This window comes from Mustela erminea, chromosome X, assembly GCF_009829155.1.
Source record: "Mustela erminea isolate mMusErm1 chromosome X, mMusErm1.Pri, whole genome shotgun sequence".
NCBI lineage: Eukaryota > Metazoa > Chordata > Mammalia > Carnivora > Mustelidae > Mustela > Mustela erminea.
Genome location: NC_045635.1, coordinates 85,948,989 through 85,970,937, shown reverse-complemented (window position 1 = coordinate 85,970,937; position 21,949 = coordinate 85,948,989). Strand labels below are relative to the sequence as shown.

The following is a 21,949-nucleotide window of genomic DNA, read 5'->3' as shown; positions in this document are numbered from 1 at the left end:
AAAAAAAATGGGGACCAAATCCAGGAATGCCTGATTGTCTTATTATTAGAAGACCAAACGATGTAATTTAACATATTAAGAGAGAAAAGGAAAAAAAACGATATGATCATCTTAGTAAGTACAGAAAAAGCATTCAATAATGTTCAACATCCATTGAAGATTTTAAAAACTCTTAGTAAATTCGGAATGGAAGGAAATATCTTTACTCTGATAAATGGTATACCAAAACCTGTAGCCAGTGTCACGCTTAATGTTAAATTGTTGAAAGTGATCCTTTTGAGTTCAGGAATAAGATAAGGATGTTCCCCCTCACTACTTTTGTACTCTAGGCCCAAGCCAGTGCAGTAAGACAAGAAAAAGAAATAAAATGAATATGGGTTGGAAAAGAAGTAAAATTATTATTTGCAGATGATATGCTTGTGTATGCAGAAAGTTCTAAAGAAGCTGCAGAGAAAAATTTACAATCATTCAGAGGGATTAGTAAATCAGTATGCAAAATCAACATTGAAAGATCAATTAGATTTCTATATACCCACAATAAACACTGAGAAAATGAAATTCAAACAATATATTTACAAAAGCATAGAAAATCAAGTACCTTGAACTAAACTTAATAAAAGATGTGTAGGGGCACCTGGTTGGCTCAGCCGTTAAGTGTCTGCCTTTGGCTTGGGTCATGATACCTGGGTCCTGGGATGGAGCCCCACATTAGGTTCCCTGCTCAGAGGGAAGCCTGCTTCTCCCTCTTCTACCCCCCCGCCCCCCGCTTGTGTTTCTTCTCTTACTCTCTCTGTCAAATAAATAAAAAAATAAAATCTTTTAAAAAATAAACGAATGTGTAAAACTTTAAGTGAAGTTTATAAAGCTTTATTGACAATATCAAGTATTTGTGAGTATGTGGAGCAAAAGTACCCCCTTTTAAAAATTATGTTCAGTTAGCCAACATATAGTACATCATAAGTTTTTGCTGTGGTACTGGGAATTCTTAAAACACCGATGGTGGAAGTGGCCGTTGGTACAACTTTGGTAGACAGTTTGGTAGTCTCTAGTGAGGTTGAAAGTAGACATATGCTACAAGCCAGATTTCACTCCTAGGTGTGGGTTGCTCTGATCCAAAGGGGGCTGTCAGGTGCGGGCAGTGAAAGAGTTCACCCAAGGCAGAACAAAAGAGATAGAAGTTTATGAAATAAACCACAAGTGGGGAGAGGAAAAGACAGCAAAAGAGAGATTGTCTGCAAGTAGGCTGTGATGAGGTGCTCCAGTTATAGGGTGGAGTAAGGGAGGATGAGGACTTATAGAACTTTCCCTTTTTTTGGTAATTTTAGGAACTGTGCCTGGCTGTAGTTGGTAAGTTAGGACTCATGGCTATTTCCAGGTGGGTTAGTTAATGAGCCTGTTTGCATTCAGCTCAGTGGGTGGTCGCAGTCTTGGGCCCTTTTGCCTTGCTCCAGTTTCCCTTGCTCAAGCCTATTGCCTTGAAGTATACCCTATGTGCACCAGGAGACAGAATAAAAAGATGTTCATAGAAACATTTTTCATAATTGCCCCCAAACTGAAAACAACCCAAATGTCCACCAACAGCGGAATGGATACTTTCTCGTAAATTCCTAGAATGGAATGCAGTAACGCAATGCTGAGAATGATGGACTAATGCTACATGCAAAAAAGTTGAATCTCAGGGGTGCCTGGGTGGCTCAGTGGGTTAAGGCCTCTGCCCTCTGCTCAGGTCATGATCCTAGGGTCCTGGGATCCAGCCCCACATAGGGCTCTCTGCTCAGCAGGGAACCTGCTTCCTCCTCTCTGTCTGCCTCTCCTCCTACTTGTGATCTCTGTCTGTTAAATAAATAAAATCTTAAAAAAAAAAAGTTGAATCTCAGAAAACTAACCATAGGGACAATGAGCCAGATAGAGGATACATGCATTATAGTTCTATTTATATAAAGTTCTAAAACAAAACAATGGCACTTAGAGATTCATATTTGAGTGGTAAAGCTCTAGAGAAAAGCAATAATAATAATAATAGCTGTAACTGTCATGAGAGTGGTTTGATGGGTAGGGATTTCCTGAGTATGGCAATATTCTATTTCTTGATCTCTGTGGTGATTTGCTTTATAGTAATTTGTTAAGCTGTATATTTACACTCTATGCATTTTCTGTTTTTCCCCTCTTAAGTAAGAATGTCTTAGAACCTGAAGATAATATTAGGATCTATCTCAGGATTTATTCTGAGAATGAAATGATGCCATGTAGAGTTCTTAGAATATGCCTGGCACTTTGTAAGACTTTAATAAATGCTATCGAAAGCATGTTGGGTTAGCTATCGAAACCCAACAGAACACTGCTGTTATTATGGTTTTTCTTATTTGTTGCCAGGACTTCTCAGCTTGCTGTTTCTCTTTTATTTCTGTTAATGCTGTCTTCTGAGTTATTGGTGTTAATTTTTCACTTTCATCACTCTTAACTGCAGAAATCTCTCTCCAATCCAGAGATAAAATAAATATTTATTTTCTTGCAGAATTAAAAGGGGTTGCTTTTGAATGTTTGATCCTTTTTATTCTTTCAACAACATATATTTTTTCAGAATTTGTATATATTTGCACAAAATCTACATTTATTTTTCAAATTGACCTAAAATTCATATTTAGTGTCATAATGAGGGAAAGCAAACTGATCCTTTTTTCTAATGTGGTAGTGAACTCTCCCTAGCACCACTAATTATACAATTAATCCCTCCCCCACGGATTGCTGCTGCTTTCTCCTCTTGCATATGTTAAATTCACAACTATTTGTACCTGAAGCATAGGCAGGAAACAACACAGTGCTTGAATAGAATGTAATAATGCAACTGAAGACAGGGGAGGGGGTAGATGTCAGGCAACAGGAGGTCTGGCTGCAACTCAGCAGGAAAGAAAAAGGTAGAAAAAGCCTCCTTTCTTTCAAACCAAAGTTCCTTAGAAGATTCCATCCCTGGGCACTTGGCTGACTCAGGTAATGATCCCAGGGTCCTGGGATGGAGTTCTGGGTCAGGCTCTCTGCTTGGTAGAGAGCCTGCTTCTACCACTCCCCATGCATGTTCTCTCCTGCTCTTTTTCTGTCAAGTAAATAAATAAAATCTTTTTTTAAAAAAGATCTTTTTAAAAAAGATTTTTAAAAATCTTTTAAAAAGATTTTTTAAAAAGATTTTATTTATTTATTTATTTATTTGACAGAGAGAGAGAGAGAGAGAGATCACAAATAGGCAGAGAGGCAGGCAGAGAGAGAGAGAGAGGGAAGCAGGCTCCCTGCTGAACAGAGAGCCCAAGACGGGGCTCAACTCCAAGACCCTGAGATCATGACCAGAGCTGAAGGCAGAAGCTTAACCCACTGAGCCATGCAGGCACCCCAAAATCTTTTTTTTTTTTTAAAGAAGTTTCCATCCTTGTGTGTGACATCCTTGTGTGTTCCATCCTTGTGTGTGACTTGCTCTTACGATGTTTGGCTAAGCAATTCATATGTGTAAACCTTGGTCTTCTCAGGTGTCATGTGCAGATAGTAATAGCACCTATGTCAGAGGATGCTGTGTATGAGAACTAACTTTAGGAAGGAGCACTGGCTTTGGAGTCAGCCAGGAGTCTCATCCCTAGCTCTACCACTAATTATCTGGCATGACCCTAGGTAGTTTCCTAATTTTCCAGCCTGTTTCCTCATCCGAAATAGGTGGCAGTTACTAGTAATTGAATTAGGGGTGCCTGGGTGGCTCGGTCAGTTAAGCCTCTGCCTTTGGCTCAGGTCATGATCCCAGGGTCCCGGGATCAAGCCCTGATTTGGGCTCCTGACTTGGTGGAGTCTGCTTCCCTCTCCCTTTGCGCCCCACCCCCAACACCTTGTGCCTTCTCTTTCACTCTCTCTCAAATAAATAAATATGCTTAGCGAAATAAGTCAAGCAGAGAAAGACAACTATCGTATGATCTCCCTGATATGAGGAAGTGGTGATGCAACATGGGGGCTTAAGTGGGTAGGAGAAGAATAAATGAAACAAGATGGGATTGGGAGGGAGACAAACCATAAGTGACTCTTAATCTCACAAAACAAACTGAGGGTTGCTGGGGGGAGGGGTTTGGGAGAAGGGGGTGGGATTATGGACACTGGGGAGGGTATGCGCTTTCGTGAGTGCTGTGAAGTGTGTAAACCTGGTGATTCACAGACCTGTACCCCTGGGGATAAAAACATATGTTTATAAAAAATAAAAAATTAAAAAAAAAAAGCTTTAAAAATACTAATTGAATTAATGTCATCTAGTAAATTAGACGGGTTCCTGGATGGTTCAGTCAGTTAAGCATCTGCTTTCCACTCTGGTCATGATCCCTGAGTCCTGGGATTGAGCCCCACATAGGGGACCCCTGCTTAGTGGGCAGTCAGCTTCTCCCTCTCCCAATGTCCCCCTCCCTGGCTTGTGCTCTCTCTTACTCACTCTGTCTCTCTTAAATAAATAAATAAAATCTTTTAAAAATAATTTAAAAATAGTAAAGTAGAAATAGTAACAGTAAGAGCTATCTTTTGGGGTTACTGATATTAAAGGGCTACTGCATTTAATGTGCTTGGCATGAGAGTATTTGGCACATAATAAGCTTTGAATAAATTGTAGTTGTGGTAGTTTTAATTTCTATTGCTGTTTAGGAAAGATCAGGAAGAGAAAGAAGAAGATTCAGCAATGGAGACTGAGAAGCAGGCATTGAAAAGATCTGGGAGGGGGAAACAATGAGATGGGTGTCAAAGACCAAGGGAAAATAGTATCTAGAAGGAGGGGAATAATGCAGAGGAAGGTCAGGCTAGTCTCTCCTGAAAAGAGACTCATTCCATCTCTTAGCAATTAATGAGAGTGAAGGGGAAAGGAAAAATAATTCTCAAATGAAGGCTATCAGACTCCAAATTCTCTAAAAGCCTTCTCTTGGCTAACTCCCTTAGTTTGATCTGAATGCCCAGATCCCAGAGGGAAAATACATATGTCCTGAATACTGGAAAAGCCAATGTTACACAAAGTGAAATAAAGTATCAGGTTTGCATCATTTGAAAAAAAAAATTCAGACAGTTTTAAGTGTACAGGATGAAGAGGAGGGTGGGGAGGGAAGAAATGAAGATGAATCATAGAATATGTTTGCAAAGCTGTGGTCTATATTTAACCCCCAAGCTAATACCAGTGAAAAGGAGGGCAGTGGTAGGTATCATATTCATTTTTCTTTTTCCCCTACCTGGTCCCAGAAAGAAATTATGACAGCATAAACTGTTTATTTGGACAAATTATTTCAACAAGCATTTATAGAGTAAAGCTGAGAAAAGGCCATGCTTGAATCTAGGATAGATGAATGGGCAGATCCCCTGCAAGGGAAGATTTAGAGAAAGGGAGGAATAAAGGGCTTAAAGACCAAGAGTCAGGGAATGTTGGTGGCCTTTGTGGCTTTGGGGGCCGAGTGGAGCTTCCTGTGGCCTGGGGGTGGGGGTAGAGTCTCTTTTGGCTCTGGAAAGAAGGAGGTAGCTTCCAGGGGCCCAGAAGTACCCACAGAGGGATGCAAGAAGTGGACCTTGTTGTTACAGGATTTATTTTCCTTTGGTGCCCATGGTTCTTGGCCATGCTTCTTCTGAAGAGGGAAAATGTAGACCATATGAAGAGTGGTGGGCAGCAGAGCAAAGTTCATTGAGCGATAGTAAAGTTTATTGAGTGATAGTAAAGTTTATTGAACCATAGTACAAAGCTCCCGAAGAGGGAGTGGACCTGAGAGGGCTGCCACTGGAGTTTCTGAGTCTACGGGATATTTTGGGCTTGGTGGTGAGCTGTTTTAATCTGACTAACCCTCCATGCACCTGCCATACAATCAGGTTTTTGTCATCTACCTGTCACATGGGAAAGGGTGGAGGGCTCCTTCTAGGGTGGTGTAAAATCTTTTAAAGTGTGGTTTCCTCTTAGGGCAGAGGCCTCTTGTCCCTGCCTGCCTTTCTTCTAACTATCCTTCATCACCCATGAGTCTTTGCCCTGTCCAGTTCTCTGCTAAAGGGTCTGAGGCAGAAGGCAGAAGGACCCTCCCAGGTTAAGGAGGTGAAGCTTAAGGCAAACATGGGGTGCTAAGGTTAGGGGAAGGATGCTGGTAGAGCACAGGAGGCTGAACCTCCACCTCCCTCCATTGAGAGAGAGTGTGTGGCTTGTGGGGGAGGCCATGAGGTCAGATTATGGGGTCAGGGATGGAGCAGGAGCAAGGAGCCAGGGAGGAGTTGATGGGAATAATTCTGGAAGGAGAAGCACTTCTTGGCAGGTTCTGGGTGTGGCAGCCCAGGGAAGGCTTCAGTGGGCTACTCACATTACCTGGCTTGTACCCCTCCCTGGAGGCCTGAGGCTGCACCCCTCTGTCCCTGTGGAGGGGTCATCAACTGCTGGCATAATTAGAGCCCCAAACACCTCCCTCCCCTCAGGACCACACAGCCCAGGGTTCTGGGTGGAAGCTCCAGAGTCTGCCATTCCTATCAGTCCCGATGTGAGCCCCCTGCCCTGTCAAGGTGCCCTCTCCTCTGCCTGTCTTCTCCTCCCCCTTCCCTCTACAGCTCTATGTTGCCTCTCCTCCACACACTGTCTCCTCCTGTGGCACCCTCTGTCTTCTCAGCCCTATCTCCTTCCTGACAGACTCCCTCAGGTCTGCATTCATTCCACTCCCTGCCTTAAATAAAATCAGCCGCCATCAATCTTGTCCTGCTCACAAGGATAGGAACCAATATACCTACGATGAACAGGGGATCCCTAAGGACAGAGGGTCATTTTTTATCACCCTCCAATCTGGGGTCGTGAGATGGGCAGGAGCAGGTATCCAGGAAAGTTCTTCTGTGATCTCTTTTTTCCTATTAATGTCCTCAGTTCTAAAAGAGCATGTGGGCTTTCTGATTCCCATGTTTTTTCATACACCCTGGCACCCAGATGACTTTTCATCGTTCCTTGGATATTCCCATTTGTTGGAGCAGGACAAGGTTAGCTTTGACTCCTTGGGCTTCTTGGTGTCCTCTAGCCTGTAACCAGGGGGAGGCTTGGGAGGTGCTGAGCTTCCTGGTACTAAATTCTCATGAGTATCTGCTTTCTCAGTACTGAGGGAGAAAGCAGAGGGTAGGTCAGCCCAAAGGACAGTCTTATTGATGCCACCAGCTGTTGTCCAGAAGCAAGAGCCACAGTCTAACAAATCTACTCTACTCCTTCCCAAAGTGAACAGGAATGGAACTCCTGAAATACCCATTTCCCTTTTTTGCCGCCACCCCTGCCCATCAACACATTTCTCAGGATACATTAGAGAAGAAAGCATTGCAATATTAACTACTGAGTGCATATTTGACCCTGATCTAAGAGACAGGTCAGCTGTGATAAAGGCCTTTTTGGGAGAAATTCAGGCCATTTCAGCTTCCCTTTTCTTCATCTGTAAATGAGGTTGGTTAAGAACTCTATTTCACCATATGACCTTCCCCCACTAAAGCTTCTACATTTGATTCTTATTTATTTTTCCTCTATATTCCTAAAAGTAACATCATACACAGAGACATTGAACTTGATGCTTATATATATTCATTGACACAGAACTCCACAACATATATTGTTTGGTGAAAAATATACAGTTTAGAAGAGCACTTATATTTGATCACTTATCTATACATATATCTATCTGGGTACACAATTACAGAGAAGTATCCAGAAGGACACTCTTCAAAGGGCTGACAATGTTTATAAAAGGATGGAGATTTTCCAGTAATTTGTATTTTCCTTCATTTTGTGAAGGTTTAACAGAGTTATACTCCTTTCATTAAAAGAATAGTCATCAAGGAAATGGACACACACACAGAATAGATCCTTAGGCAGACAGAGGAGGGAGCAGGGACAGGGTTGAGGCCATCACCTCCATTTTGGTGGCATCTAAGACCTTTTCTGCCCAAAATAAAACCACTTTGTGGATTAATTAATGCAGACAGAAGTCTACTTCTCCCCACCCCGCTGTTTTCCCCACATGAATACAGTTGACGGTTCACGTAGGGCTCATTCTAATACCTTACTAAAGGCCCAAAGAGGTCATTGTGTTTGCCAGGAACCTCTTTTGACTTCTCCTTCTCTGTATGTGTCAGCTCCAGCAGGGTGATGACGAGATTCTCAATCATCTGGGCCTTGTTGCTCTCACTGTTACAGGTTTCCGTTGAGTAGCCCTCCTCACCACAATATGAACAGAAGATTGTGTATTTTCACTTCCTGGCTCTACACACATCCCCAGGACCATTATTCTTATACCCAGAACCCCCACTGGTGTAAGGAGATTGAGCCCGGGAACTGTTGGTGCAATCAATGACCAGTATTGGATCAAGAGGTCTGGCCCTTCTCTGAGGGGTGGGGCTTCCAGGGATGTAAGTAGAGGGTCCTGAGACTCCACCAGGATAACATCCTCATCTGAGTCATCAAGGGTATCATCTACCTCTATTACGTTGAAGTCGCTGCTGATTGCTATTGGCTGGGGGCCCTGAAATACTACAGGGCTTGCTGCCCTCTCCAAGATTACCTCAGACCTCCTGGGTCGCTTTGGTTTCATAAATGTGTCATTCTAATCCTCTTCCTCCCTTATCATCTTGATTAACTCCAAGAAACTAGGAAGATGATCCTGATCATTTGCATATATCCTGAGAATATGTTTTAGCCTAAAGTGCAGGTCCCTATTTAGCTCAGATCCTAAAAGGAGCTGCTGCAGGCGAGTCTGGTTGGCATCTTTCTGAGCTGATCCCTGCCTGAACAGCATTCTGGAGCTGCACTTCCAAACAGATCACATAAAGGAACGCTTTCTCCCCTTGTGCGTGCAGAGTGTTAAAAAATTTACCATGAGTGGTGACACTGCTTTCAGACTCCCCAAACACCAGTTTCATCGCCCACACGAAATCAGCCACACTTAGATTGGGGTTGGTGGCCTGGAGCAAATGCATTACCTCCCGGGATGGACCCCTAAGTGTTTTCAATAAGCGTTTGAGCTTTTCCTCCTCAGACATATTCCAATCAGGCAGGACCCCATTGATTTGGATCAGCCAGTTTTCGAAGGTTTCTTTCCCTTGGGCTGGCACCACTCTCCCGAAGAACAACTTCACATTTCTTTCTGCCATGTGGACCTTTAAAGGACCAAGACTCCTCCCCAGGGACCTCAAAATTGAAGGGGCCCAAGGTGGCAAGGGTGTGTTTTGCCACAGCTGTTACCCACTGGTGCAATGACGCTAGCCATGACGGATGATGGTCGTCTATCTGAATATAACAAGATGCTCAGACTTTTTAGAAAAGCCTAATCTGTAGGAGGAAGCAATGTTCCCGGGCTCTGCCTTCCTTGTATCTCAATAGGGACTGTAAAGAAAAAGCGGGGGTGGGGGGGGAGGTCAATAAGGCAGTAGATTGCAGGGAAGGGGTCTGCAGTTGTTTTACTTTAATGAGCACCCTGCAGTACTTTTTATATTTGTCCACTGACCTAAAAATAGCCTGCAGGAGACTGGCAATTACAACTTTTCTCGAGCTACCAGGGGTTCTCCTGCTAGCAGGGTTCCTTTCAGAGTTACATCCATCGCTTCTGGCCAGTCTTCCAGGAGGGAGGGCAACTGTTGCTTTGAATTCTAGGTGAAATAGTGTGTGTGGAGCTGTTGTTGGGCTCTCAAAATAAGAGTGCAATGGTCTAAATCTCATAGATTTGTGATAATAAGAGGTAATAAGATACCATTGTCACTGTGTGTCAGCTATACTCATATATAAAAAAAATTAAAGATATCTGTTAAACTCACGTTTCAGATCTCAACCACACACCCTTTTCAAAAGTTTCTCCCCTTACTTCTAGGATTATAAAACATAAGCTCGGGAACAAGTGCACCCCTTTAATTCACTTCCAGCGTCTGCAGCAGGTGCCTTCCATGAAAAAGCTCGCCTTCGGGGTAGGTTGATCTCTGTCCACTGGGGTTGCAGATCCCAGCCCTGATCTCCGTCCAGTGGGGTTTGCAGATACCAGTCCTCAGGGCGTCAAGGTTGTGTCGGTCCCGTAGGATAGGGCAGAGAAGGGAAGGGTCAGAAGCAGCCTCACCCCTCATCCCACTCCCTTTCCCTACCGGCAGCCCCAGCTCCGTTGTAGCTAGACAGGAAAATTCCATCTCCCAACTTCAGACAGAAAATTCCCTCTCCCACCTTCTGAATACAAGTCAAAGTGACCCCTTCCATTACACGTCCCCTGGGAAATTGTTGGCCTACCAGCTCTGCAATCAGCTGCACAGAATTCAAGTTCCGATTTAGCTTTGATGGCCTCCCACGGAGAAAGGGAGTAAGAGTTGGACACGCACCCCCACATAATCCTCCCCAGGATGAGATGGAGAAATGCAAAGGGGTTCAAGGCAGACAGCTTGGGATCATCTCCTCCTTGTCCCTTACGACCCCGTCCTAAAAACGTCCCCCCCTTTCAAGCCAGGCAAATCCTACCCATTTGGCAGCACCCAGGAAAACCCTACCTCCTCCCTCGGCGCAGCGGGGCCGTGGGAGTGCTCCTTCCCCGGCCTCGCAGTTCTCGATTCCCCAAGTGGGGAGCCGCCCAGTACCGGTGGAGCTTCCCCTTCCTCTCTGCGCGCCCGGTAATCGCGCCCCGCAACTCTTTACCCCGGCTTTTTAATTTTTTTTTTTTTTTTAATCTGTGCTGTGCTGGTGGGCCGTGGATGCTCCGGTGTGGACAGCTGCGGATGCCGCCTTCCAGTCCCCGCAGCCCTCTAGAGGAAAAGGATGACGCCTTCTCCGCAGCTGAGCAAGCCGGAGCTGCCGGATGGAGCTGCACCGTACAGCCGCACAGTCAGGGGGTAGCCAAGTCAAGGCTGCACGGTTCCCACGGCAGCCGCGGCCGCCCCCGCCCACCGGCTGGGCCCTCCCAGCAGCCGCCGCTTCAGTTTGCCACTGCCCATTGACACAAAAGAGCTTGATGAGCGGGGCGGCGCGGCCAATCAGCGGGGCGCGGGGGCGACCTCCCCCTCAGCCTTGGGCCGCGAGGCCATTGCTAGCAAAAGGGGGGAGCAGGCCGACTGGGGCTGCGGCACACGGGCGCGGGAGCCAGCGCGGTGTCAAGTGCAGCTCAGACGCACCAACCGGGCCGATTTGCATTTTACCCGTGAGTTTGCTGTTTCCTCTTCTCTTTCTTTCTCCCTCACCCCTTCCATCTCGACTCTCCTCCTACCGCGCTTTGAGACCGGATGCCTTAAACACGAGGTGGGACAGAATCAAGTGAACAATAAAAGCCCCTCGCGTTTGTATAGGGGGAAGGGGAGAAAGCATTTACTGAGCACTTTCTGCAGGCGAATGCGCTTGCCCGGACGCCTCATATATTCTTCTCAGCAGCCCCGCGAAGGAGGTAGCGGTGTGTGGTTTTAACAGAGAGGGCACTTCACCACTCAGGCAGTGGGGTGAGGAAGGGCAGAGCTAAGAGATCACACCCAAGTCAACACATCCGATTTCAAAGGCCTCCCCTTGTAAACACGCCTTTTTACTCTCAGATTGAGGGTTAGTAGAGAAAAGCCAAAGTGGAGATGGGAGGGGCCATTTGTAACCATATAGAATTGGTGAGCAAGGACTATTAATCTCCATTGTACTGATGAGGAAACAGGTTCGGCGCGTCTTGCCCAGCATCACACAGCAAATAAGTTTCAGCATCCGATTTTGCATCCAAGCCTATTATTCTAATGTTAACTATTTGCCCAGCTGAACTGCCTACTGAGTATTTTTACGTTGGTGGTCTCAAACCCACCAGCAGTCTTGGCATGATGAGAGTGTTGAGTGAGAGTGGTTGGGGGAGGCAGCAGGGAGTAGGGAAAAGAGCCTTGGGCAACTTTTGCAGGAACCATTATACAGAGGAAGAGACTAATGCACTTTTCTTTCCCATTTTACACCATTTTTATACTACAGTAAGCTGCCAGTTTATTAAAAAAAAATTCTACAGCATATAAGCTCGAAGGAAACAAGACTCATAGGTGAAATGACTTGCCTGAAAGTACAAGGTGAAGCCAAAATATGGATCAAATCTCTCTGACACTAGAACCCATGCTATTAACCAGAGTATGGGTACAAGACTGGCTGCCTCAAAATCATTTTGGAAAGCTTGTTAGAAAGGCAGATTCCTGAGCTCTACCTCTGGGGGGATTCAGATTTATTAGGACTAGGGTGGGGAGTGTGATTTATATATGTAACCAGTGCTGTAGTTAATTCTGAGGTGTAGAGAAGTTTATGAATCACTGCTGGAAACACCACATCATGCTGAGGGTAATAAGCAAATGGCCTGCTGCCAATATATCTGGCCACACGGCACATCGGTCATGACACGTTACTCCACTGAGCAGAGGTTCCTACCTAGGGTCCTTTCTGAAATCGTTTACAAAGAATTTGGACTCTGCATATTTTTCTGAGTTCTTAGTTTTGGAGATTTTCAAGGAAGTCTGTGGCCCAGGAGTGGTTTAAGAATCATTCCCCTGCCATCTTTCTTGGTAACATCTTCCTCTGTCAACTTGCACTTCAGGAAGAAGTATGAGAAATGAAACAGTTTGACCTAACTCCCGATCCCCTGCTCTCTACTGCTGATACAGCTCTTTCATTTCCTGGCTTGAGGACAGGTTGCTAGGTTGCCCTTCTGTGAGCTCTTGAGGGGACCTCTCCTTTGCTGGATTTGGCATCACTGGCCCCAGAGCAGGAGCAACTCCATGGAAACGGCATGCAGGGCTGTCCTGCAGGGCTGCCAGCTTGAATGGGCGGTGATGCCAGTGGCTGGGAAACCATCTCTATATTCTATGACTTCTGGTTCTTGGAGAGCAGGTCTTACTTTTCTGATGTAAATTGTGGTTAAAAGGTCCCCTGCAGGGCCTGTTCTGGACTCCTGATGCTTGCAAGCAAATGAACAATTGAACTGCTGTTGGATTCATTTTCAACCTGCCAAGGTACTTCTCCTGATGCTCTTTTCTGCCTTCTCGTTTGACAAACCTGATACCTGGGGTTCCTTGAAGTAAACACTTCAAATTTGGAGATGAGAACTTTTATCTGAGGATTGTGGCCTTTCTTTTATGGATGGGACAGTGTGGGATAGGTGGTGGAGGCTGGAGGGCGTGGGAGGCAGAGAGAAGGCTCTCCTCACATGGTCAGGGTGATGCCGGCAGTAGCTCTTGGGTTTCCTTCAGAATTTTGCTTCTGCTCCCCAATGCCATGACATCTGACCCTGAGTCTCAGCAGATTCTTGTCCAGTGTTTAAATTAGCTTCTCTGCCAACTGAGGTGATCTGCAGCTGGTGGAGATGGGATCAAATAGGACAAAGAATAGATCCTAGAGTTCTGACCACTCCCCCCCCCAAAAAAAGTGAAAGGAAATGGATTGTGTAAAGGTGCCTGGATTGGGCCCTTCAAACAAAGCGAGGATCTCTTTGGGCAAGGTTGAGAGGAGGATTTGCTAAGCTGGCTCCACTTGGATACAGAGCATCCCTTATCTCTGGCTTCATGTGTGGGAGTGTGTTCCAATTCATGGCTCTAATGAGACCACATTTTCCAATTTCAACAAAGAAACCTTAAAAGCCTGAATGTTAGGGAGATAAAGCTTTTCAGCTGAAACAGTAATAGTTTTCCTTGGCTGCCTGCCTCCCCTGTGCCAGGAACTTTCCATCTGTTATCTCATTTAAGCTTCTCAGCAGCTCTGTTAGACAGGTATTGTTATTCCATTTTGCAGGTAGGGAACCTGGGTTTCCTGGAAGTTAAGTTACTTATATGAGGCCACACAACTTAGAAGTAGAGAAAGGGGACTCCAGCCCTCTTAGGGCTGTCAAACTCCAAAGCCCATGAACAAATTTGCTCTGCTGTCTCCCAAATAAGCAAATTAAAATGAACTCTGCAAAAGACCCAACCCAGTATGTTGAACTGATTTCAACCTTTAGAAAAAAGTGTGGTTGCAATCTAATCTTTCTTTCTGGGATCTCTTTTTTAAATGAAACTACTAATATAATTTAAGGAGCAATTTATGTACTGAGTACTGTGCTAAGAATTTTATATACTTCATCTCGTGCAAGCTTCATGACAGATAAGGACACTGAGACTTAGAGAAGTGAAGAGACTTGGCCGAGGTTATATAGCTAGCAGGTGGCACAGGGAAATCCATACCCAGGGCTGTCTGACTCCAGAACCTGAGTCTTTATGCTTTACCACATTGCAGTGGGGGAAGAAAATACGGCCCTTATTCTAAATCCACTTATCTCCGCCAGCCGCAGCTCTATTTCCTTTCCAAGGCCTACACCCAAAGCTGTATACCACTTATGCTTTTAGGTCTCTTGTGCCTTAGACCTCTTCCTCAGCCTAGAATGGCAGCCCTCACTCCTAATGAAAGCCTGCTCACTGATTAAGGATCAAGTCAGATGCCCCTTCTTGGAGTAATTTCTTGGCTGCTCCCTGTCCAAGATAACATAAATTGCTCCTGTCTTTCTGCTCTGACCTTGATTAGTGTGCCCTTTATTTTGCCTTCCAGTATAGTTTAGCTCATTGTTGACTGTCTGTTCCACTAGATCCCCAAACCCTTGAATGCAGGTACCAAGTCCTGTTCATTTCTAGCTTCACAGTAATTTACGCACAAGTGATTTAGTAGCTGATCATTAAGGGTTTGTGAGTTGACCAAAGACTGGTGGAGGGAGGCCATGAATGAACAGATAAACATGGGGCTGGATCCTGGGGTGGTCACACAGCTGTCCATCTGGACTAGGTGGGCCAGGGCAGTCTGAACCCCCCTGGGTTCACTTTGCTAGGCTATAGACATAGGAGCCACAACACGGATTCTAGGGAGTGACTGCTCAACACTGACTCCTGACGCATTCTGTGGTCTGTACTTCAGAATTCATGTCAAGGGGCCAGACCGTCCAGAGTTGTTTAAAGAACATCCTTGAATTTGCAGAAGAAAAGTCTTCCCTGTCTCCCATGTGAACACAGGATTTGTTCCACCATACCTCTTCATCTGCTTCTGACTGATCTGAGACTGTCCTGTAGGAACATGTGCTCTATGGAGACAGATGGTGAAGTCAGGAAGCATCTTTTTTTTAATGCTTTATATTGAGGCACCATGGCATGGATGCTTAACCACTTTATCTCACTTTATTAATCTTTGCAACAAGCTTTGGAGGTAGGGCTCTTTCATTTCCTGGCTCATTTCCTTACTCATTCTCTGTGTCTTTAACTAAAGACACAGAAAATGAGTAAAATGTCTTGCCTAAGATCACACAACTAAGGGATAGAGACAGAATTCAGTATTGGATCTCTGCCCCACAACAAGCCTGGCATCATAACACGAGAATACACGGGAAAAAAGTAGATTCTCCTCCTCCCCCACAAAATAGGAAGAATTGCATTTTAAAAATGATGAATAGATATTTAAGCTAAGGCGTTTCCAAATTACTGTTCACCTTTAATTCCTGAAAATGATTGGCAAAAATGGCAGGAGGAATTGGAGATGGAAAAGCAAGATTCTTCTATCAAAAGTTAGTCCAAATTCCCCCAGGTCAGCCCCCAGTGACATGCAATATATGAGGATGCCTAGAGAGCATTACACCCCCTCAGCTCATTTTATACCCGAGATGGATGATCCTCCAAGATGTCAGTGAATTTCTAAAGGTCATAAGAAAGTTGATAACAGAACTGGCACTTAGAATGCTACTCTGCCAAATTCTTGCCCAGTGTTTCCGCCAAGTCCACATGTCTTATGCAGTCAGTCAACACATGTTTATAGGTTACTCAGGAAAATGTGGAAATTTGGACCATTACTGCACTTTGAGGTAGAAGAGGGGACAAATATTTCCTTCACTACCCATCTTTAGGTGCAGGTCATATTTGGAGGAAGAAGTTCCTTGGTAGTAGATCTGGGAAATGTTGGGAGTGCCTGTGGCTTTGGGGACCTGAGTAGAGCTACCTGTGGCCTGGGGGGGGGTGTGTGGGGATCTCTTTTAGCTCTAGAGAGATGGAGGTGGCCAGCTGGGACCCAGAAGTGCCTCCAGAGGGATGCAAGAGTGGACCTCATAAGTGTTTGCTCTGTCCAGTTCTCTGCTAAAGGGTCTGATGCAGAAGGCAGAAGGACCCTCCCAGGTTAAGGAGGTGAAGCTTAAGGCAAACATGGGGTGCTAAGGTTAGGGGAAGGATGCTGGTAGAGCACAGGAGGCTGAACCTCCACCTCCCTCCATTGAGAGAGAGTGTGTGGCTTGTGGGGGAGGCCATGAGGTCAGATTATGGGGTCAGGGATGGAGCAGGAGCAAGGAGCCAGGGAGGAGTTGATGGGAATAATTCTGGAAGGAGAAGCACTTCTTGGCAGGTTCTGGGTGTGGCAGCCCAGGGAAGGCTTCAGTGGGCTACTCACATTACCTGGCTTGTACCCCTCCCTGGAGGCCTGAGGCTGCACCCCTCTGTCTCTGTGGAGGGGTCATCAACTGCTGGCATAATTAGAGCCCCAAACACCTCCCTCCCCTCAGGACCACACAGCCCAGGGTTCTGGGTGGAAGCTCCAGAGTCTGCCATTCCTATCAGTCCCGATGTGAGCCCCCTGCCCTGTCAAGGTGCCCTCTCCTCTGCCTGTCTTCTCCTCCCCCTTCCCTCTACAGCTCTATGCTGCCTCTCCTCCACACACTGTCTCCTCCTGTGGCACCCTCTGTCTTCTCAGCCCTATCTCCTTCCTGACAGACTCCCTCAGGTTCTCAGATCTACACTCAGCATTCATTTCTTCTTGATCCCGAGTTGCCTTCATGTGTCCTGAATCCCCAGTTACCTCTTACCTACCCAACCATCTGCTAGCTCCCAACCTTTTCTGGGGTGGGATCAGTAGTTTGGCGCCCTTGAAGAGTCTTACCTCTAATACAGGGCTTCTGAACCAAGAATGATTTTGCTTCCCAGGGGACATATGGCAAAGTCTCGAGATGATTTTGATTATAGTAGCTGGGCTGATCTCAACTGGTGCTACAGGCATTCAGTGAGTGTTGGCCAGGATGCTGCTAAACATTCTACGATACACAGGACCAGCAGCTACAACAAAAAATTGTCTGGCCAACAATGTCACATGTTGTCAAGTTTGAAAAATTCCTGCTCTATTATATAGCTACAGAACTATAAGGATAGGCTTGGAAATAGCTAGGTGTGGAACATTTTGGGGCTGACCTTCTAGGAAGAGCTATTCTTTCAGTTCTTCAACTGCAAAGGGAGGGTGGACAGAGCATTGCCATGATACAGCCAGGACACTGGCAGGATTCTGCAGACAGGTGAGGGAGATTCCTCAATCCCCACATTCACTACCAGCTTTTAGAGAAAGTACTGGACTATAGCTTCTGAATGCCTTTCTGCCTCTCTGAGATAGTGCCGCTCTTTGGAAAGAGCATATCAACTTGTTCTAGCAGTTTATCAAATGCAAAACTTCATGTGGTGAAAGTTGAGTGTAATAGGTTTTGGAGCCCTCTTGCCCTGGTTTTACTTTCTTCAATCACAAACCTTTTTTGAATATTAGAATATTTGATTTGTTGGTAAAACATGGTAGGTATGATTAGTTTCAGAAAAAATAAATAAAGAAAAAGAAAACTGCCTTTGTTTTAATTTGAGGTTGATGACTTCTTTTTAAAATAAACTCTTTTTTATTTTTTAAGATTTTATTTATTTGAAAGAGATTGAGAGAATGAGTGGGAGGAGGGGCAGAGGGAGAAGCAGGCTCCCTGCTGACCAGAGAGCCTGCCATGGGGCTCGATTCTGGGACCCTGAGATCATAGCCTGAGCCAAAGGCAGACGCTTCACCGACTGGGCCACCTGGGCGCCCAAGCTTGTTGACTTCTTAAGAGTGTGCCTATTTTTCTGAAACTGACCCAAAGCATTGCTTTTTTCCTTAGGTCCATGCTTCTTGGGGCTTTGTTTCTCACTAAGCAGTAAAAAATGCCCCCCCAACAAATTTAATGGGTCAGTCTAACCTCTCTTTTTCCACTCTTGCCAGTACCTTCCATCTGTACCCAGTCTTCTTCAGCATGGAGGAACCAAACCACGGTCCTGGAAAGGAGCTGCAGCACAGGACACGAGTGGAGTCCCCAGGAAAGAAAAGCTGGCACTCCCAGGCCTATGCCCTTGGGGCCGTTTCCAACTTTGTATCTACTTTTCTGACTTTCCCCATCTATAAAGTTGTGTTCCGGCAACAGATCCATGCCGTGGCAGCATCAGAGGCTGTGCGACAGCTTTGGCATGAAGGCCCTCAGTACTTCTACCGGGGAATATACCCACCTCTTCTCTCTAAGACATTGCAAGGAACTCTGTTGTTTGGGACTTACGATAGCCTGCTGTGTTCTCTCTCTCCCGTTGGGCCACACTCCCTGAGACACCGCTGGGCTGCAGGGCTCATGTCAGGTGTGGTGGAGGCTGTGGCATTGAGCCCCTTTGAAAGGGTGCAAAATGTGCTCCAGGATGGTCGCAAGCAAGCCCGCTTCCCCAGCACCATCAGCATTCTCAAGGAGTTCAACTCTTATGGGCTATGGGGGCGGCTGTCACTGGGCTACTATCGTGGTTTCTGGCCTGTCCTTCTGAGGAACAGCCTGGGGAGTGCTCTGTATTTTTCCTTCAAGGACCCCATCCAGGATGGCTTGGCAGAGCAAGGCCTGCCCCACTGGGTTCCTGCCTTAGTGTCTGGGAGCGTCAATGGAACAATAACCTGCCTAGTCCTGTATCCTCTGATTGTGCTAGTGGCCAATATGCAGTCCCATGTTGGCTGGCAGAGCATGCCAAGCCTGTGGGCCTCTGCCCAGGACGTGTGGGACACTCGGGGCCGAAAGGTATTTCTGATCTACCGTGGAGGCTCCCTTGTCATCCTAAGGTCCAGTGTGACATGGGGCCTCACCACGGCTATCCATGACTTCCTGCAGAGGAGGTCTCATTCCAGGAAGGAGCTAAAGACTGACTAGCTGCAAGAAGTGTGGCTGTGGCAACTTTGTTATCCTAAGCCTTCCCAGGTCGGTCTAAATAGCTTACTTCTTTGGCTTGGTTACCTACTACAACCATTCTTTAGTGTCTTTGAACTGCCAATGCATGGGAGAAGTTCCCAACTACCAGCCTGTCAGCACAAACAAAGCCCAACAGGGTTCCTTGGTCAGAAAGAGAAAGTCACTCCATCCTGTCCACAGTTTCAACAGCCTTGGACCCAGTAGGCCCTTAAAAAAACTTGTAACCTTGATGAAATGTCATTTCTTTAAGGAATTCCTTGACAGTAAGGAGAAACGTTGTAAGATGACCTTAGTTAGGCACTATAAGTTCTGGAATCCCTCTAGCCCTTTGGACCGAACTTAGTGGAGGACCAGGGACTCCAGTTTCAAAGAACTAAGCTTGAGGCTTAGGATGTGGATTCCACAGAACTCCTCAGATGGCTGGCTACATTTCTATATTGTTCACTGTCTCTACTGCCACCACTCTCACTTCTCAGGGCTGGGGGCTCTAGTTTCAGTCAGCTGGCAGCTGGGGCTGGAAACCCTGAATTAGACTTGCTTCAACTGATCAGCTGTCACAGGAACTGATGGAGCTGGATATAGGAGTGGAAAGAAGTATTGTCACTAGTTGCGTGGGAAGAATAGACTTTGAAGGAAGAGATTTGGTTGCATGAGAAAAATTTACTCTAGAAGGCTTGGTGTTATCTGGCAGGATATTTTTGATAGCAAGGCAAAAACATTGCCTAGAAACCACTTGACTTTCTCTAGGAAATCTGGAAGTGAAATGACCATATCTCTTCACAAATAATTGCATATTTTATTGCTGTGGATAAGTAGTCACTGTGACGAAAAGATCAGAAATCTTCGCCTGTCATTTGGAGCCATTCGACATATGGCCCCCATATAACTTGCAGCATTTTATCACACCACTGCCACTGACATAGATCCCATACAAAGAGCTAAACTGGACTATTGTCCTCTCTCCAGACATGCCATGAACTTTCCCATGGCCGTGCTTTTGCCCACACAATTTCTCCACTTACAGTGCCCCTTCCTCACATGCCAGTTTGTCAAATATCCTTCCAGTTCCTCAAAGCCTAGCTCAGATGCCACCTTCTCTATGGAGACTCTTCTGATTTCCCACAACTGAATGGGACGTTAGTCTCTGGTGACACCCTCCCCCCTTCTAAGAACACTGCATACGTGGCACTGATTCCATTGTGTCCCTGAGTTCCTGTGACCCTGTGTTCTTGTTGGTGTTCTTCAATACCTCCTACTAGACTGTAAAACTCCTTGAAAGCAGGGATTCTTGTATGCATTTTAAAATCTCCCGTTGTGCCTAGGTGCTCAATAATGTTGGCTGAATTATTGAATTGATTATCAATCTGTGATATGATCTTTATCCTCAGGGTGCTGTCCCTTGTACGTGAAAATAATGTTATTGACTCGCCGTCAGCAAGACACATGCCTTTGGGGGTGTGGTTTTGTTTTCTTTTATTAGAGGATTTAGTTTTATGCTAATGATAATGATGCTGCTGATGATAATAATTAATAATAATAATAAATGACTTTCAACTGGGACATTTGATGATTTTGTGTTATTGATGGCATGTTTGCTATGAGCAACACCATAGGAACTAAAATTTCACAAACAGAAACATATTACATAACTGTCCCATTCATTTCAACACTGGAACTTTGAAGATTTCCAAGATGACATATGTTGCAGCTTTCCTTGTAGATGATTGTGATAATGACCTCCACTTGTACCTTCTCACCTAAGTGAATTTGTCATTTAAAATAATATAATTATAGATTCTGGCCTTGAGAATTCCTCACTTAATATCATAGAAATTAAAGACACAGCAGAAGGCAATATGAGATCAGAATGCATTTGCCAGCAAGGTCACTAGAAAATAGCTGGTCCAGAACAGCTGCAGATGAGTTCCCACATCTAGTCCTTGTGCAGACTTGGGTGGGGTAGGATGGTACTCTGGATGCAAGGACAGGGAATACATGGTCTGCACAAGGAAAGGAAAAATAGAATAGTTCTTTTTCAAGCCAAACTCATAAGGAAGAAAATATCTACAAAAATTCATAGCTTATAGCTGTGGGTTTTTAAAATATCTTTATTGGAGAGTGATAGAGCACAAGCACGAGTGGGGGAGGGGCAGAAGGAGAGGGAGAAGCAGACTCCCCGCTGAGCAGGGAGCCAGATGCTGGTCAATCCCAGAACCATGGAATCAGGACCTGAGCCAAAGGCAGACGTCTGGCAGATGCTTAATCCCTGAGCCACCCAGGTACCCCTATAGTTGTGGCTTTTATGCTGAAAAGGAGATAAAACTACCATACTCCCCCATCTTTTAATCCAACAGATGCATTCATTTATTTCCGAGTATGCTGTGGATTTCCACTTATGCCACTGTGTCAGCCCATGTCTCTTTCTCCATTTTAAATTCTTATTTAGAAATAATTTCAAGTTTATAGGAAAGTTTTTTTATAGTCCAAAATGAATTTGACTGTTTTTATTTTAAAAAGCACATCTGCTAAAAACAAGCAATGTAATTTTCCTCTGAATAATATTAGAAATAACAAGATTTATATGATTCTGAGTGTGAGGTCAGTATCTTGATAACATCATAGAAAAGTTGCCAACATAAGTCAAATATAAAGAACACCTATATATACTACCCAAATTCACCTACTATTAATATTTTAGCCCATTTACTTTATTGAGCACTCATTCCCTAGCTACATGCACACACACAATATTCATCCCTGAACTACTCAGGAATTATAATCTTACTATTTCTAGAGTCAATGTTTGTAGATTCAAATTACTTTTCAAAGACTGTGTTTTATCTCTATGACAATGGTACAGTTACTATATAGATGTTCCCCAAATTAACAGTGGCTCAACTTGTGATTTTTTTTAATTCAACTTGTGATTTTTTTAAATTAAATTGATTTAT

General features: G+C 45.0%; 2 protein-coding genes across 2 annotated transcripts; one reads left to right on the top strand and one right to left on the bottom strand.

The window, feature by feature from the left end:
- Positions 1-7,555: 7,555 nt before the first annotated feature.
- ZCCHC18 (zinc finger CCHC-type containing 18) lies at positions 7,556-10,042 on the bottom strand. The gene is given in 4 exon segments (XM_032331317.1): positions 7,556-8,369; positions 8,372-8,760; positions 8,762-9,218; positions 9,221-10,042. Coding segments are annotated over 4 exon segments (1,206 nt in total). The 5' UTR covers positions 9,252-10,042; the 3' UTR covers positions 7,556-8,040.
- Positions 10,043-10,619: 577 nt separating this feature from the next.
- On the top strand, positions 10,620-20,553 carry SLC25A53 (solute carrier family 25 member 53). The gene is made up of 2 exons (XM_032331318.1): positions 10,620-11,150; positions 18,005-20,553. Exon 2 carries the CDS (start codon positions 18,036-18,038, stop codon positions 18,957-18,959), a length of 924 nt encoding a protein of 307 aa, XP_032187209.1. The 5' UTR covers positions 10,620-11,150; positions 18,005-18,035; the 3' UTR covers positions 18,960-20,553.
- Positions 20,554-21,949: the final 1,396 nt, after the last annotated feature.